The following is a 16,029-nucleotide window of genomic DNA, read 5'->3' as shown; positions in this document are numbered from 1 at the left end:
TAAACCGTAACACAATTTGCAAAATAAAGCCCTTGTGAGAAAATCCTCTGTAAAACATTAAAGTGGATAAATATAGAGTTGGGTTTGGAAATAGCGTTCCTTATCAAAAGGTTTTGTACTGTACATACAATAAAACCTGTAGTTAAAAAAAACATGCGTAGTATGCAGTGATATACAGTTGTTGGGTTATATACTGCGCGATGAGGCACAAAAATCCCATAATGCACTGTCGGCCTGCATATTTAACACATTTAGCTCACCCTGTACCCCATCCTCAAAGCACAAAAATAAAATAGTAATATGTTAACGTAATAATAATAAGATGCACATTGGTTAGTAATATGTTGTTAATATATATATATATATATACTCTGCGTATAACCTTGTTGATAAGTGACGACAAGTTTGCCTTTTAGGTTAAGCTTGAGAGTTGGAGTGAGATTTAAATAGAAAGCGAATTATTTTTAAGACTTGGTATATGGATTGCTGTAATTCTTGGTGTAAGTAATGTACATTGATCTTGTAATATGCATGTCTGGATTATCATTCCGACAGATGCAGTGCATGTAGAGTCCTTGTATTCTATCTTTTTATCAAATAAAATAATAGCATTTTCTCAGCCAGTTAAAATATCAGTAACTGTGATAATACCTTAATTGCTGGAATGAATGTATAGCATCTGAAGTTAATAACCCCACGTGTTCATGGTTTCTGGTAGAGAGAGGTAGCCTAGTTCTGATGGGACGGCACCATGGAAGTGATATGGCTGGATGTGGCCGGCACGTGAAAGTTTGGTCATTAAAGATGTATTACAGTTATCCTCATAGATTCTATACTTAAAGTCGTCTATTAACATTAAGAAACATCATAAATCTGTATCATACACCTTTCCACATTCGTAAGTACCACTGCCATTGGCCAAGAATTCGAAATGGGAAGGGACCACATCACGATCACAATCTGGTGTACAAGTCACAAGGCATATTTACGCTTTTGAGAAGTGCGTTTAGGAACATCTTTGAAAACACTAGAAACATCAGCCTATGTTAGTCTACTGAAAAAAGATCGAGGACATAGAAAATAAATGATACAACATTGCACTTATAACATTTCCCCTGTTGCAGTTCTCACGCAATTAAAGTGCCTCACAAAACAAGTGCAAATAAAAGGTTTTCGTCATTATCGTCGTGTAAGCACTGGTATACAGTCACGTCCATAACATGGAGTAAATACGGCAGAGGTCACAGGTGGGAATGTTTCTTCATTGGCACATTGAGTGGTTTGGTTGTAGCACCTGTTCAGGGTGAAGGAGCACGACACATCATTCATTAGAGAAGGTACTACAGGCATAAATTATAGTTTTGGCGGAATTGATTTTAGACATTGCAACATCAGCCAATATTTAATAAACTTTGTTAGGCCCGTTTAATTTACATCAGTTAACATTAGGACATTTTAAAATTTGCTTTCTTAATGCTTTAATTTTTTTTATCAAATATATATTTATTTTAATATTGTTGAAATAAATAACTCTTTGATTCACCATCTATGGATTCCCCTCACAGTTTAAAGAGACTTGAAAGATGCATATTCGTCAATCATTATAAAAAATAACTAAACACCAAGCAATATATTGTTCTTGTTATTTTTGTATATTTTAATGCTTGTTGTTTTTCAATCGTTTTAGGGCCCCAGATGAGAAACACTGTTCTACACAAAACAAAAAAGTTTTCATTTTACCTTTGTTACAATATACAATTACTTGCATATTTAGTAAGAATGTTGGTGCTTTAATTTGCTTTTTTAAGCGGGGAGTCACAAAAGGCTCCTATTTATTTATTAGGCTACTTTGGATTCATTCATTCGACTAAAAGCAAATTAAAAGAAGAAAACCCTTCACCTGTAGTACCTCCCCTTAAATGGGCTGACACACACTGTGTAGTACGCACCTACGATTGAGTATTGACAGCCAACGTGTTCACATAACCGTGAGGACACATGTCGTTCTCTGAAACGCAATGAGAGAACTGGGCCGCGTTCCCGCCGCGTCCACGTGAAAACCTCCGGGCACCCCTCAGAGACGCGCACTGATCGATCATCTCCAGGGACTTACACCCCAAAAACAACACGTTTTTGAACATGAAAACAGAAACGGGCGTTTTGTAAACGAACACGATGAAACATCTGACCACCAGCAACGGTGCGTTAACCAGTAAACCGGTGAAGAACCTCGCCCATATCCAGCGACAGTTCATCTCCGAGGCCGTCAACTCATAAAGCCACACAACCGGAACGCCCAACGCGATGAAATACACAGATATGACCGTGTACTTAAGGTACACGTCGGGAATTTCATTTTTAAGGAGCATTTCCACCAAAGTGAAGCTGTCCAGGATGTCAATGCAGGTGCCCAGGAAGCAACCTTGAGAATGGAAACGCGTGGCACCGTTGGGATCCTCAATGATGGCGTTGATGAGACAGTAAAGTAAGGGCGCACAGAGTAACACGGTTATTTTAAACCCCGTGATGCCGAACGGCACTTTCAGGGCGATGAGATCCAGGATGGACGTTTCCAAAACGAGCACCACCTTCGGGGTGGACGCGATCACATAGATGAGCCATGCCAGGTACGCGAAGGTGAACTCCCCGAGGTTGCAGCCGAAGATGGAGCCTTTCTGGTGGAAACCGCAAGCGCGTTCTCGTTTGCTTCTCGCGTTTTTCATGAAGAAGATCCCCCATCCCGATATAACCACCAAATCCGTGGCTATCCACGAGCACCAGTAGAGATCCGTGAAGACGATGAGGTAGAAATCCAGCATGCCACCCTGGAGAAGGAGCACGAGGAAACATAAGATCTTAAAAAACAGGTTCTTCTTGGATCTCTGCGCGAACACAGGCGTGGATCGCATGAATTCGCCCGATGTCATGGTGTACGACTGGGGTTCGGCTGTGGCTGAGGATACGAGGGGCTGGGAGCTGCCCCCGTCGAGGTTCGCGCTGCCGCTGGTGGTCTGCGTATCCCGACGGGACGCGACGTTTCGGATGAATAACAGCTGGCCGTTTTCTGGTGCTGATGAGACAGGTGAGTCGGGTTGGGGAAAGCTTGTCGCGGAGATGTCTTTTATGATTTCAGCAGTCATTGTACTCGTGCCTTCTCCCCTCGGCTTGTTTTGGCTCTGCTATGTGTGTAATGATAGCGGATTTGGGGGGGGGGGGGTTGGGCTGAGGAGGAAAACCTGGAATGGCATTGTGTTGGAATGGAATGAGCACCTTTGTAGAGGACCAGACTAGAGCATTTAGAGGCAAATTATCAAACTAAATATACACATGTATCAGATGCACTTTTTAGATCATATTTCTTTAAAAATACAACTTAATACAAATACAATTTTACCCAAAAGCACTAATCATAATTTATAATCCATATTTTCTGAGAATATTGTTACAGATTGTTTTGTTCAATTACTGAATGCCTTTCATTCAGAGTAAGAAAATTTTAAAAAGTCATTTGAACAATTGTACAACAATTACAACATTTTAACAATAAGTCGAATAGGCTGTTTATGTAATATTTATAAATAAATATTCTCATTATTAATATTAAAAGTTGTATATATAAATATATAAAAGTTTTGCTTCATATTTTTATTTATTTATTTGTTGGATGCATTGTTTCATTTTGAGTAGGCTACTTAGCATCCGCTCATGTGTTTATTGAATGTAAACTGCGGTTTATTGCATCCATCAATCTTAAAAGGTTTGCTGTGAGCAATCCGAGTGTAGTCTACCCAGATACAGTCTACATTTGTTCGTATGATGATGTGCATTCATGCATAATAACTTACAGAAGCCCAATGTAGGACAACAGAAACCTATAGTTTGAACTAGTATTATTCTTTGTCCTGGTTTTGTGGGACAGTCTGGTGATAACTCTTTAGTAATGTACAAAGCTTTATAAAATGTTACAGTATCAGTTTGCATATTTCACATACAAATATAGTTCTTTTCATAGGCTGTAATGTGCATTGTTTTATAGACATTGGTTGGTACAATATGGAATTATATCAGTTTAGCACCACATAAACACTTATGAATTCATAACCAAGAGAGTGGAGGTATATTCTAAAATCACAAGATAAAACAGCATACAGATTGAGAATGTAACAGACATGAAAGTTATATTTTAACCTATTAGCAGCCTTAAAGATAGTTCACCCAACAAAAATAGAACAAATCTTGATCATCATCATTTGTCCACCCCCCTTGTTCAAAAACTACGAATGACTCTTCTGCGGTACACAAAATGTTGTTTTGTGTCCATACAACGGAAGTCAATTACCCATGTTCTTTAAAACTTTATTTTCTGTGTTCCGCAGAAGAAAGAAAGCCATTCAGCTTTATCTGTAACTTCAGAATGGCTGAATGAGCTTACTAAATTCAGATGAAACACCACACCAGAATCGTTTGATAATAAACTTTAATTTCAAGTTACGTTGGATGGTTCTGAACCATAGAAAACAAGCACATTTCTGTATAAACATATGCATTTCAACCAAGTTCGACAAGAACCGAATAACAATTGGGTGATTGTGGTCTGACTACTGCCAAATGAGCTTAATATGCAATACTCACTGAAGCGAAACAGATTTACAATTAACAGACAGTTAAACTGATGAAACATTCGGCTTCATATTCGAATGCATTTAAGTCCGCTTTCGGGAGCCCAGATTCACAGCAGTATCGGTGCACTCAGTTCTTAGGTGGGACTGTCCATTGAATACCACAGCTCATCAGGTACAGCTAAACATGTACAAAAACAACTCAGTGGATCATTTACTAGAGAGTAACATAAGGACCTTATTAAGGGTTAAATGTTCAATGTTACAGGTCGCCCCGCGTGAACGTTACAGAGTGCATTGTGACATCACAGAACTCACCACCACCCAGTCAAAATCAGTGCATGAGAAGAGAGATATTTTTAAAATATCTGAAGCATTATAACAGCCACCAGTTAGTGAAGTCATACAGTCGCTGTATCCTCACAGTCAATGATAAACATGTGAAACCCACACAAGGTTTATTAGCTTTCCGATCATATATATATATATATATATATATTTATAACTTAGTGTCCTTTTTTGCGCTTTTTAAATTACTTTTGTTTTTGCTCTTTATACTTTTTTCTTGTACGTTAACCAGACATGGACAGTATGGAGAAGGCTTTTTTAGAAAAGAGTTTATCACAAGAGCTATTCGTATGCCTTTTGACGTGTGTTTTTTTATTCATTTATCGACTTTGAAATGAATTCATCGTTTTTAACGGCCTGCTGAAAGGCACTGCCACAACACGGAGAAAAGACGCTACTGCCCATCAGCCACACGAGACAGAATCCCGTCTAGTTTCTAACAGGGATAGAAATGGAGGGCACGGGGTTAGACTTCGGGAAGGATGCTATAGGTAAAGCTCGTAGTAATCGTCCAGCTCTTCGTGGAACAAGTCCCACTCATCTTCTGAATCGGTGTTGTCGTCGTCTGTGCCGGCCGCCAGGAGCATGAGGAGCATCTCGCTTAGCTCAAACGTCACCATCTCCTCGTCCTCGTTGTCGAAGGAGTCGCTGTTCTCCCGCTCGTCGAGAAGATCCCAAAGCGGCGTACGTCTGGAGTTCTGCAACGCAAAACCGATTACATTAATGGCTCGATAGATCAAATTCCTTTACGTGATTAAAGTAAAGGCGATATGCTTTCACGCAAATGATGGCACTCATGTCAAAAGTATAGCTTTACCCGGTTTCTTCCGTTAGAGCCGGTCTGTCTCCTCTGGGGTTGGGGCTCCTCGATACGGCCGTCTGGGAAGGCGTGCTTGTAAAAGCAGTTGGCTCCGAACGGACAGGTCCCACGGCCTTCATCAAAATACCGGCATGGTTTAGTCCTGGAAAACAAGAGGACGGATAGTTGATGTTAAGTTACACTAATAACTACACAAAAAAAGCAAGTTTCAGCTAATTTCGCAACAATGCTGCATATTTAAAGAAACGGTACACCCAAAAATTGAAATACTGTCATTTACTCTGCAATGGACTAGAAATAATTCCGCCATGTATATTCGGACATCATATATCTTCAGAAGACTTAGAATATAGTACAGAAGTTGTGCAAACTGAATCATTTCATGGTGCTTTTTTCCATTTAGAAGCTTGGCAGCCATGGTCCCCATTCACTTTCATTATATGGAAAAAGGAATTATTCCAAATTTAACCTTTCCTGTTTTACAAATGATACAAATAATGAAGTGAGGTTAAGTAAATGACAGGTGTTTTTCTTTTTAACTCAATTCTAGTATGTATAATTCTTTAGTACGTACCCCATGCCATCCTTGTACTTCTGAATAAGTTTCTTCTTCTCCTCCTTGTCCTCTACCCAGTATTCGCTTGGTATGACAAAGTTGGATGTGATTCGACACTCTGGGCAGGACCTGACAAAGGAACATCAATTTGTCACAATCCGAAAAATATGGTTTTCTCTTTCATTGTGGGCAAAAGCATCATCTTTTTGACAAGAAGTGGACAATTGCAATTTCACTCTGCTAAGATAATAATCGTACGAAAGATTTAACACAGCCTCCTTAAAGTCTCTTTAATTTTAGTACTCATTTAATTATCGTAAGGGTGGTTATACTTTATGATCTTGCTCTCGAACTGCTTGGCGCTTCTCCATTTTCTGATGCACTTGAGGCAGTAACAGTGGCTGCAGTTGGAGAGGATGCCGAAGCGGCGTTCGCTCGGGTTGGTTTTCTCGAACACCACCTCCATGCACACGCCACACATCATGTCCTTGCTGCGCTGGATGGCAAACGAGATCTCCATGTCCTTCTCGTGAGCCTCGATGCAGGCCTGATATTAACAAACGATATCTGTTCTTAATGTTATAGTACAACAAAACAGAACAAGAGCTGTAACAATTGTACCGTTTGCATGCTACATACATAAATAATTTGGGAATTTTTAGTTTTGAGTGAATTATTCTTTTAAATGCACAGACAAAATAAGTCTGTGTTATTGTTTCTACAACTCACCCTGATGTGTTGCGAGCGCTGAGAGGTGTCAGTTGGATGGAGCACCTGTAGGCCGCACATGTCACAAACGTCACCATGGAGATACGCGCAGTTAAGACCATAGCGACACTCGCCGATGGCAGCATACGGGCAAAGTTGTTTCTTCATTTCTTTGTTAGCTATATCTTTCTCATACTCTTCTTCGATGAGCGGGCCAGAACCCTCAAACAGCACTGGGTCAGCTAAGAGGAAACAAAATGAAATGATCGGATGTTTAATATAATATCATAATAAAACGGAAGCGATTCATTTATCTTAAAACATTGATAACTGCGCCAAATCACAGGCGTTTCAAAACGACGTTGAATGTAGCACTTTTGTGCTTAATGCAAATTCATGTACAAGGCATAAATGACCTACAAGAGAGATGTAATAAATAGTCAAATTTATTTACATGTTTGTCCGCGGTCAGCTTGAAGCGTAATCCTTTATATAGAGACGGTTTGAAAACACACTGCAGTTAACCCAAATGAAAATGCACCTGCTAGTCTGATAATGCCAGAGCTTTTGGCCGCCTTCCAAAAACTAGGAATTGAAACAGCACTATTCCTTCAGCTCTTTGCTGATGAAGTCGCCACTTAAGATGAATTTAAGTGGGCCAGGGCCAGTGAGAACAGGATTATACAGTGGTAAAGCATAACCTAAGATGTGCTTTGTGTGCAGGGTCAGTCCAATTTTAGTAACAGGGCCAATTATCCACGCAGCATCATAAAGCGGACTGTTCCAACACTGAACTGTGATTGGATGCTTTCAAAGACATTCAAAGACATTTGCACATTCTGTATTCATGCATCAAGTTGCCGCATCGCTTGGGAATCGTACATCTATACATCGCACACGAAGTTGTTCATTCGGATTTGTATTAGTATATAATGGGTAACACCGAATAAGTCTAGTGCAAATCTAAAAAAAAAGTGACAGTTTTATGCATAATTGTATTTATGCCCATATCAAACTTAAATGCTTTGTTTTTATTCTCAGAACAACTTTGCAGCGTTATCTAAACATCTCTGCCCGCTGCACTCACCCCTCCCGCAGTAGGGCTGCCCTGGCACGAACTCTGCGGCATTGACCCAGTCCACTGCCCCCGAGCTGTGGGGCTTCTCCTGGGCGCCGGTCGTGCCACCTGGTCCATCAGACGCTGGATCAGGAGTGCCAGCAAGGGGAGCAGCGGACAGCGGCACAGACGGCTTAGAAATAGGGGCTTCGTCTTGCTTGGTAGGTTTGGTATGTTCATACCTGGGACAAAATGCAAATGAAATGAAAAGATTTATAAAGACAGTAAAGAGTAGACTGATAGATAAGCCATGCAACATAATGAGAATACCAGCCAAAGCCTATAGTGTAGCATGGATGCTTTTAAAAACATCTACTACCCAGTGAGATTTTTGTAAGAACAAGCAGTCCAACAACAGACAGTACGACCCACACAGAGATCCTATCTCACCATCAAGAAAGAGAACATATGCAAAAATCTTCTAGGGTTTTTTTTTTGGTGACTTCAAAACGTATTTTAAAGGCCTTAAATTCGATGAAAAACTTCAGCACATTATAATTATGTTGTTTTGTTGTTTCTTCTCGGTTTTAGGTGTCACAGTGTTTGCCACTGGTGATATTTTTCTAAACTTCCAATGTGGTTACCATGGTGAGTACATGACTCGCAAAGTAGCGACTAGCCACTTACAGAAATGATGTCATAACCTCACAAAACAGCCCAACTGGTGTTAATGTATCTTGTTCATGTTATTTCCTTTTGTAAAAGGCCATCATAAAACCAAATTAATTTTGATTCGTCAAATACATAAAATGACTTGTATATAATTATAATATTGCTCATAATGCCATGCTTTATATTTCCTGAAATGGGGTTTTCGCTTAAATTACATTTCCTGACATTTCAAATGCAAAAAAACCCTTACTGTAAATCACACTTCATTTATTTTACAGTGTTACAATTGTTATTATTACAGTTTTTAAATATTAAGTAATACTTGTAAACTAAGTGCACTTAATGTGTAATTTGTAAAACTTATATATTGTGTTTGTTATAATTACATTTACACGCAACTTGTAGATGGTTATATTGTGTACCTGGTGTGTGTTTTTATGTGTTGCAATGTTTCTTGAACGCTGTCTGCTACCATTTGAGCTACAGGGACAATAGTTTACAGAATATAATTAAGTAACATATTTTTGAACTAAACACTGTAAAATAAAGTTTCACAAACTTAAAACAAACTAACTAATTAACACTAACAAAGTGTCTTCTTCAGATAAAAATCTTTAAAAAATTGTGATGACTAATAAGGGCTTGTACACACAGACGCGACAATTGCGCACGCTTATTGCCAGCGTTTTTCGATGCCACCAAGTCGTGTTTTACTGTAACTTCAGCAGCTCCAGACACGTGAACAAAAGCGCCAATCTTATTGGTCGGACAGTTTTTAACGCGGTGCTTCAAAAAGAAAGAGCCAGAGGCGTTTTTTTAAATGACGTTTTTTAAACGTCCTTTCATTATTGTTTACCAAAGCAAGCTTTGAAATGCTTTTCTTAAGTGCTCACAGACGTTCCAAGTGTGTATATCTGTGTCAGTCTATATGTGGAGGTGGATGAGGTCACATGAATAAATGACAGTGGAAGCACAAGTGGCTACTGCAGAATGGCGGCGCGAACCAAATGAACCTGACGACAGTAGCAGTAGCAACAGCCACAGAGAGAGAGAGAGAGAGAGAGAGAGAGGGGTAGAGAGACAGCATGCATGTTAACACACTGGGGTTATGTAATTGCCATGCAGACTGCAGTGTATTGCTCTGTTTGGCCCCCAGAGTGGTGGTGGAGGGGGGAGAGAGAGCGAGAGAGAGAGACAAAGCCAAGGAATCCAGCCATAATAACGCATACATTGAAGGCCTTTCTATGGACACTCAATGAAGCTGGTCGACCCGTAACACCCCCACCCCCCAGACATGAGAACAATAATGCGGTAGGGGACAAAAGCCGCACTGCATCTCCCTCAGACAGGCGCAAGAATTGTAATCCTGACAATACAGCTCCGTCAGGCATCAATCCGGATCCCAGACATCAGATATTTAAGATCAAGCCCGTGAAACCACAGGAACGGCCCTCTCAATCAGAGCAAGAGGGAGCTCTCGCCGAGACATAACGCTGTCACAGAACAGCCTCGGCAAACAAAGACATTCCCATACTGCTGTGCTGGGGGTTGCAGTTACTATGGGGATGCACTTGACCGCAGACACATGAGACAAACACTGTCTGCACCGTCTGGCTCGCAGGCTAATTTTTACACTGCTTCAGGCGTACATGCACTTTCAACCGATGGCTTTCTTAAAGTGTCAGTGAGCTAAAGGTGGAGCGTTTGGGCCATTCTTTTCCATTGCATCTGTTGTCTAGACAAATTTAGCTGTACAACATTAACTAGATGAAACTCAATGTCCTACGATATAAAGCAGTTCATTGCGACTACAGTTTAAGCGGTCCTGTTTTGATTCAACAACTTGTTTACAGAAAATTGTGCATATCGTATGTCACAAGCGATGAAGCAATGCACAACACTTCTCAGAAGCCGCAAGTGCATTTAACACGCTCACGTGCCGCAGTCCCCAACACAGAAATACAGATAACGTTACCTTCGGGATTTCAAAATAGCTATGTAGATGAAGTCAAAAGCAAGTTGTTTTAAAGCACATTTTAGGGAAACACGCCTGGTCGTAATGCAGTGCGAATCACGCCTTATCATTATGCATCTTACCTACAACGGTCCCCAAAAGCACAGCATCCTTTTTGGAAGAACTTGCAGACCATGGTCGGCTTGCAGCTGCTGAGGTCGTGTAAATATCGACAGTTGTCACCCTCTTTGCAAAGACCGTGCATGAAATATCTAGAAAAGAAGTAGATTTTGAGATACAGCCATACAATGCATTTGTAGGCTTGTACAGCTAAACTAGACAGCCAGAAGCTAAACAAAGTTTCACATGTTCAATTATTCGCTGTGCGCTATTAAAGATAATAATTGATATGTGTTGCACGGCATACACAGATTTAGATATAAAAATAATACATAGGGAGACCATTATGCATGATAAATCACCCACATTTATTAACAATATATCCAAATCATTGATATTTGCACGTTACATTTGACAACCTCAACACGGTATTGATATTGCTTGACACAACTTATACCTCAACATAAAAGGAGAAACAAAGGGATTATTTGTCAAATCTGACTACGAACAAAAAAAAGCAAGGTACAGAAATCATAGACACATAAATCACCAAGGTTGACACACTGGCAGGTGCCCAGTCTGATTTTAATGGCTCCCTTGAACTTTGAGCTGTCAAATTGAATGCCATATGTGGTGTAGGTGCTGCCTTGTTGCAAACACAAACACGGATGTTGCAGAAACAGAAAGAAAGAAAAGATCGCAAACAGCAACCACTCATCGCTGCGTTACAACAACAAACACACATCCACTTCAGCACAAAGACAGCGGCGCTGTCGAACGCCTCGCCATCGACGATCAGACAGCCGTTTGCGCTTCCTATATTTATGGCCATCTAACACTGACATAACTCTGTTGCTATGCGAATTTTCACTAACCTGCAGGTTACGTGCTTGGTCCAGCCTCCGATAACTGCTGGAGCCACCGTTGACGCTGCCGCTGCCTCCGCCATTGCTGTTTATGTTGAAGCCACAGCACCCGGATCTTCCGGAAAGCGGCCGCTTCGCGCTCGGCTGTTTTCGGAAAGTCGAAGGAGCCGGCGTCATCGGGTGTATTCGGAAGCAAGAGACGCATTGTTGTCGGATGTTTTCGGAAAAACGAAGATGGGGTTTTCCGCAGTGCCAGTTACGCTTCGTTTATATTAAAAATAATATTTTTAGACATTGCTAGTGCATATGCGGATACTAGACAGGAGAGCTTTCTTCGCAGGTGGATTCTACTGAAGTTAAACATTATTTTATTCAACTCACTAACACTTATTATAAAGTGCGCAGTAAACAGAATGTAAACAGAGTTTGTAAAACAGTGTGAAGGAAAGTCCCTGTCACTGTCCTGTGGTTTCTAACACAGCATCTCATAGTGAAAGACTGGGTATTCCTCTTTTAAAAACATTGTGACTGTTGACAAATACGTCTTGTTTCTGTATTAACATTTTGAGTAAATTCCAAGCATCTTGTACGCTATATATAGAAAATGTAAAAAATAGACTTTATAGTATAGAAAATAGAATGTAATATATTCTAGAATAGACTGAGTTGGTGGAATAGCTGCAGGACAGAATGTGAATGTGCAATTGTGTAGTCATGCAATCTTGGAATGTGACCTTCAATGCAACAGATTTAAAACTAGAATTTATATCCAGAAAAAGTGAAACTATGAAAATAAATAATAAAAAAACTTCAAGGATATATAATTGTAGACATTTATTTCAAATTACAAAGACATGAATACTTATTAAAACAAATATGACAAAAACAAAATAAGATGTTTCTAGAAAGCATGTGATCGAATTAAAAAACAAATTCATATAAGGGATTCCCCTCTGGAAATTTAGAGAAGTTTAGGTGTTTAGAGAAGTTCAAGAAAACACAGTGGCTATTGTGTAATTTTTTATTGGTTAATGCCACGCCTTTATAAGGCTGTATAATCACTTGGTTTTTTTTGCACATAAACTCCTATTCATGTTGCATTTGCATGTCTTTTGTGAGGGCAACAGGTGAAGTCTGAGGTAAATGACCATTTCTACAACTTTATTTCAGATGCAATTTATTTATTTGAGGTTAAGGGTTATTTGTTGATAAATTAAATGGTAAAATAAGAACAATGTATCATTTTTTGTGCTTTCGTATTTACATAAAAAAATGTTTTCTATTTTAATATTTTATCTTCACAGTATGTTGACCACCAACTGGCCTCTGGAGTTCACGTGTCTGATCGTGTTTCTGTTTAAAGCACATTGTGAAGATGGCAAATTTGGACTTTGTTCCACTTCGACGGAGCACACAAAAGATCTTTACAACACGGGCCTAAGAAGAATACCATCAAATATATCAGATGACACAGTATATTTGGACGTTTCCCACAACAACATCTTCAGCATTGTTCATGGGGATCTCTCTGGATTAATCCATCTCTGCTTCCTCAAAGTTACACTTTGTGGACTTCAATACATCTCTCCCGATGCCTTCAGCAGCAACTCTGAAATCAAAGTTCTTAACATCTCCCACAATCATCTGACCACCATCCCCAATTTGCCTTTGCCCCAGCTTAACATCTTAGATCTTTCCAGCAATCGATATCCCAGCTACGCACTTCCAAGATCATTTGGTAACCTAAGTCATCTTTCTATCCTTGCAGTCGGTAGCCAAGAAGCTACTTTTGTTAATGTGGACGACTTTGTTCCTCTTCAAAATATACTTTTGAAAAAAGTCACATTTGGAAGTGGCACTGAATTGCAACACTACGAAAAAGGCTCGTTTTCACAACTAAAATCATTAGAGGAAGTGGTTCTCAAAGTGACTTTTTGTCAACGTTTAGACATTTTCAAAAACATCATTATAGACTTTGATCAAATCCAAACCAAGAAAATCCAGTTGGTTCAATTATTTCCAGATCAGTGTAACATCAAGAGTGACCCGTTCGTGATGTTTAAAGACTTGCGTGTCCTCAGAAACCTAAGCATCGTAGATACCTGGCTGAACAGCTCGGTGATGGTTAAACTTTTCAAAAACATTTGGAAGTCATCTATTGAAGAAATTGCTTTTTTAAATATTACCTATAATGAGGACACTCCCGATGGCTTTCAGCTACCAAAGCAGAAACACACAACACGTTTACGAGCATTTTTACTTGACGGCGTGCACCACTATCAATATCGTTATCCCATTATAAACACAAGTATGGAATTAGTCAATCAGCTGACTAACTTGAAGTTTTCTGGCTCAGGGATGAATATCCTACCGTGCAGTCTAATTCCATCCATACGGTCGCTACAGATCTTGGACCTGTCCAACAATCTTCTGGATGATTCTGGGTTCTGGTGGTTTTGTTCGTCACAAAAAGTATTTCCTGCCTTGAGGCGTCTTTCGCTCAGCCACAACCGTTTCAGTGACCTTGCCTACATTGCCAAAAAGGTTAAGGACATGCAGCTCATAGAGTCTCTTGATTTGAGTTTCAATTCCATTTTCATAAGCAATATGCAATGCTTTTGGCCCTACCATTTGAGGGAGTTGAGTCTCAGTCACAACAATCTTGGAAATAAAGTGTTCAGTTGCCTCTCACCGTATTTCCATAAGATCGACCTATCAAAAACAGGCATCAGTGTTATTCCACAAAATATTGCATCACAGTTTCCCAGGCTAACGCACCTCATTTTAAGCTTTAACAGCATACAGGTCATCCCAGTGGATCTTAACGCACCAGCACTGGCAAGCTTGTACATTGACCAGAATGCAATTACATTTATTAGCCAGAATGCAATGAAAGGTCTTTCCAGCCTCAGGACTTTGAAAGCAGGGCACAATCCATTTAGCTGTGACTGTGATTCTTTTTGGTTTTTGAAAGCATTCAATAAATCACTTCTCCCTGACTGGCCTCAAGATTATGCTTGTGGTACCCCGCCGTCATTTTCTGGAAGGCTCTTGGTGAAATATAAGCTTGGGTGGCTGTCTTGTCAGCCGGGCCTTCAGGTTGCAGTGGTCCTGCCTATATTACTGACTATAGGAGCTGCTGTGGCAATTACTTTCTATGCTTGTGATGGCGTGTGGTACACCAAAATGCTTTGGATGTGGATAAGAGTAAAGCGGAGAGCCTACAAGAGAGATGATCGATTACTCAACGTCACATTTCGCTATCACGCCTTCATTTCCTACAGTCAACATGATTCAGCTTGGGTGGAATCTAAGTTGGTACCAGAATTAGAAGGGTCGGGTTTATCCCTTTGTGTCCACGAACGAGACTTCGAACCAGGAAAGTGGATTGTGGATAACATAATCAATTGCGTGGAGGGTAGCTACAAGACACTCTTTATTCTGTCAAAGAACTTTGTTGAGAGTCATTGGTGCAATTATGAACTTTTCTTCGCCCAGCATAGGGCTATCAGCGTGAATGATGACTCTCTGGTCTTTATTCTGTTGGAACCAATACCAGGAGACTCTCTGCCCAAGAAGTTCCTGAAGTTAAGAGCCTTGCTGAGGCGGAAAACTTACCTTGAATGGCCCACGGATGAACATAAAAAGCATATATTCTGGTGTAATCTTAAAGCTATTTTGCAGACGGCAGACAAGAGCAAGATTCTGAAGGATGTAGCCATGGATATTGCAGACATATGTCCTTTAGTGCCAGATAAAAATAATTTCTCAATAATGTAAATAGAATCATATAAATGAGCAAATTTACTCTTTTTTTTATTTCATTTACTGTTTCTTGAACCCTGCTGTACAGAACAAATGTAACCTTTTTTTGTGTTAAATAAATAAAATATTTTAAAAAATTGTCAAATCGTTGTATTTGTAAAAAAGACATCTCAAATACGTATAGTTCTTTCAAATAGAGTTGGCCTTTGTCTCCATCTACTGGTAAACTACAGGACTGTAAGTGCACACGTATTAACTTGTAATGCATGTTGAACTTAATCGTGAATACAGTTTATCCGTTTTTATCATTTGAGCCCCGGAATTACAATTTCTCAAGTAAAAAATATTGGTTAATTAAAATATTGGTTAATTAATTTATGATAAATATAAACATCACAGGAGAATGAGAGAAGCATAGACCGCCATGTATTTCAGGTCAAGGTCGTGTATCAACATTTCATACCACTTCATCTATATAATTTGTTACCTGCCTTTTCAATTAAAGCCATCTTGTATATATATATATATATATATATATATATAT

The 16,029-nt window shown here is 39.6% G+C and overlaps 3 protein-coding genes across 4 annotated transcripts; 1 reads left to right on the top strand and 2 right to left on the bottom strand.

Annotated features, from left to right (window-relative positions):
* Positions 1–33: 33 nt before the first annotated feature.
* tmem121b (transmembrane protein 121B) lies at positions 34–3,187 on the bottom strand. The gene is made up of 2 exons (XM_057323904.1): positions 1,950–3,187; positions 34–1,294 (listed from the first exon to the last, which is right to left on the bottom strand). Exon 1 carries the CDS (start codon positions 3,138–3,140, stop codon positions 1,950–1,952), a length of 1,191 nt encoding a protein of 396 aa, XP_057179887.1. The 5' UTR covers positions 3,141–3,187; the 3' UTR covers positions 34–1,294.
* Positions 3,188–4,463: 1,276 nt separating this feature from the next.
* On the bottom strand, positions 4,464–11,869 carry mkrn1 (makorin, ring finger protein, 1). Its single transcript, XM_057323901.1, has 8 exons — positions 11,730–11,869; positions 10,878–11,006; positions 8,139–8,350; positions 7,073–7,293; positions 6,676–6,890; positions 6,362–6,472; positions 5,785–5,929; positions 4,464–5,665 (listed from the first exon to the last, which is right to left on the bottom strand). Exons 1-8 carry the CDS (start codon positions 11,801–11,803, stop codon positions 5,453–5,455), a joined length of 1,320 nt encoding a protein of 439 aa, XP_057179884.1. The 5' UTR covers positions 11,804–11,869; the 3' UTR covers positions 4,464–5,452.
* On the top strand, positions 8,358–15,579 carry LOC130547693 (toll-like receptor 1). 2 transcript variants are annotated; one of them, XM_057323898.1, is made up of 2 exons: positions 8,358–8,756; positions 13,025–15,579. In XM_057323898.1, exons 1-2 carry the CDS (start codon positions 8,743–8,745, stop codon positions 15,498–15,500), a joined length of 2,490 nt encoding a protein of 829 aa, XP_057179881.1. In that variant the 5' UTR covers positions 8,358–8,742; the 3' UTR covers positions 15,501–15,579. The 2 variants fall into 2 exon arrangements, with proteins under 2 accessions (XP_057179881.1, XP_057179882.1); XM_057323899.1 differs by lacking the exon at positions 8,358–8,756 and adding an exon at positions 12,619–12,859.
* The last annotated feature ends 450 nt before the right edge of the window (positions 15,580–16,029 follow it).

This window comes from Triplophysa rosa, linkage group LG24 (genome assembly GCF_024868665.1).
Source record: "Triplophysa rosa linkage group LG24, Trosa_1v2, whole genome shotgun sequence".
Classification (NCBI taxonomy): domain Eukaryota; kingdom Metazoa; phylum Chordata; class Actinopteri; order Cypriniformes; family Nemacheilidae; genus Triplophysa; species Triplophysa rosa.
This window is presented reverse-complemented; position numbering and strand designations above follow the sequence as displayed.

Coding starts and splice junctions, on each gene's coding strand:
- tmem121b (XM_057323904.1), bottom strand. CDS start 3,140: ATGACTGCTGAAATCATAAAAGACATCTCCGCGACAAGCTTTCCCCAA.
- mkrn1 (XM_057323901.1), bottom strand. CDS start 11,803: ATGGCGGAGGCAGCGGCAGCGTCAACGGTGGCTCCAGCAGTTATCGGA. Junction 6,891..7,072: donor AGCGCTCGCAACACATCAGG/GTGAGTTGTAGA, acceptor TGTTAATATCAG/GCCTGCATCGAGGCTCACGA. Junction 5,930..6,361: donor AAGTACAAGGATGGCATGGG/GTACGTACTAAA, acceptor CTTGTTTTCCAG/GACTAAACCATGCCGGTATT.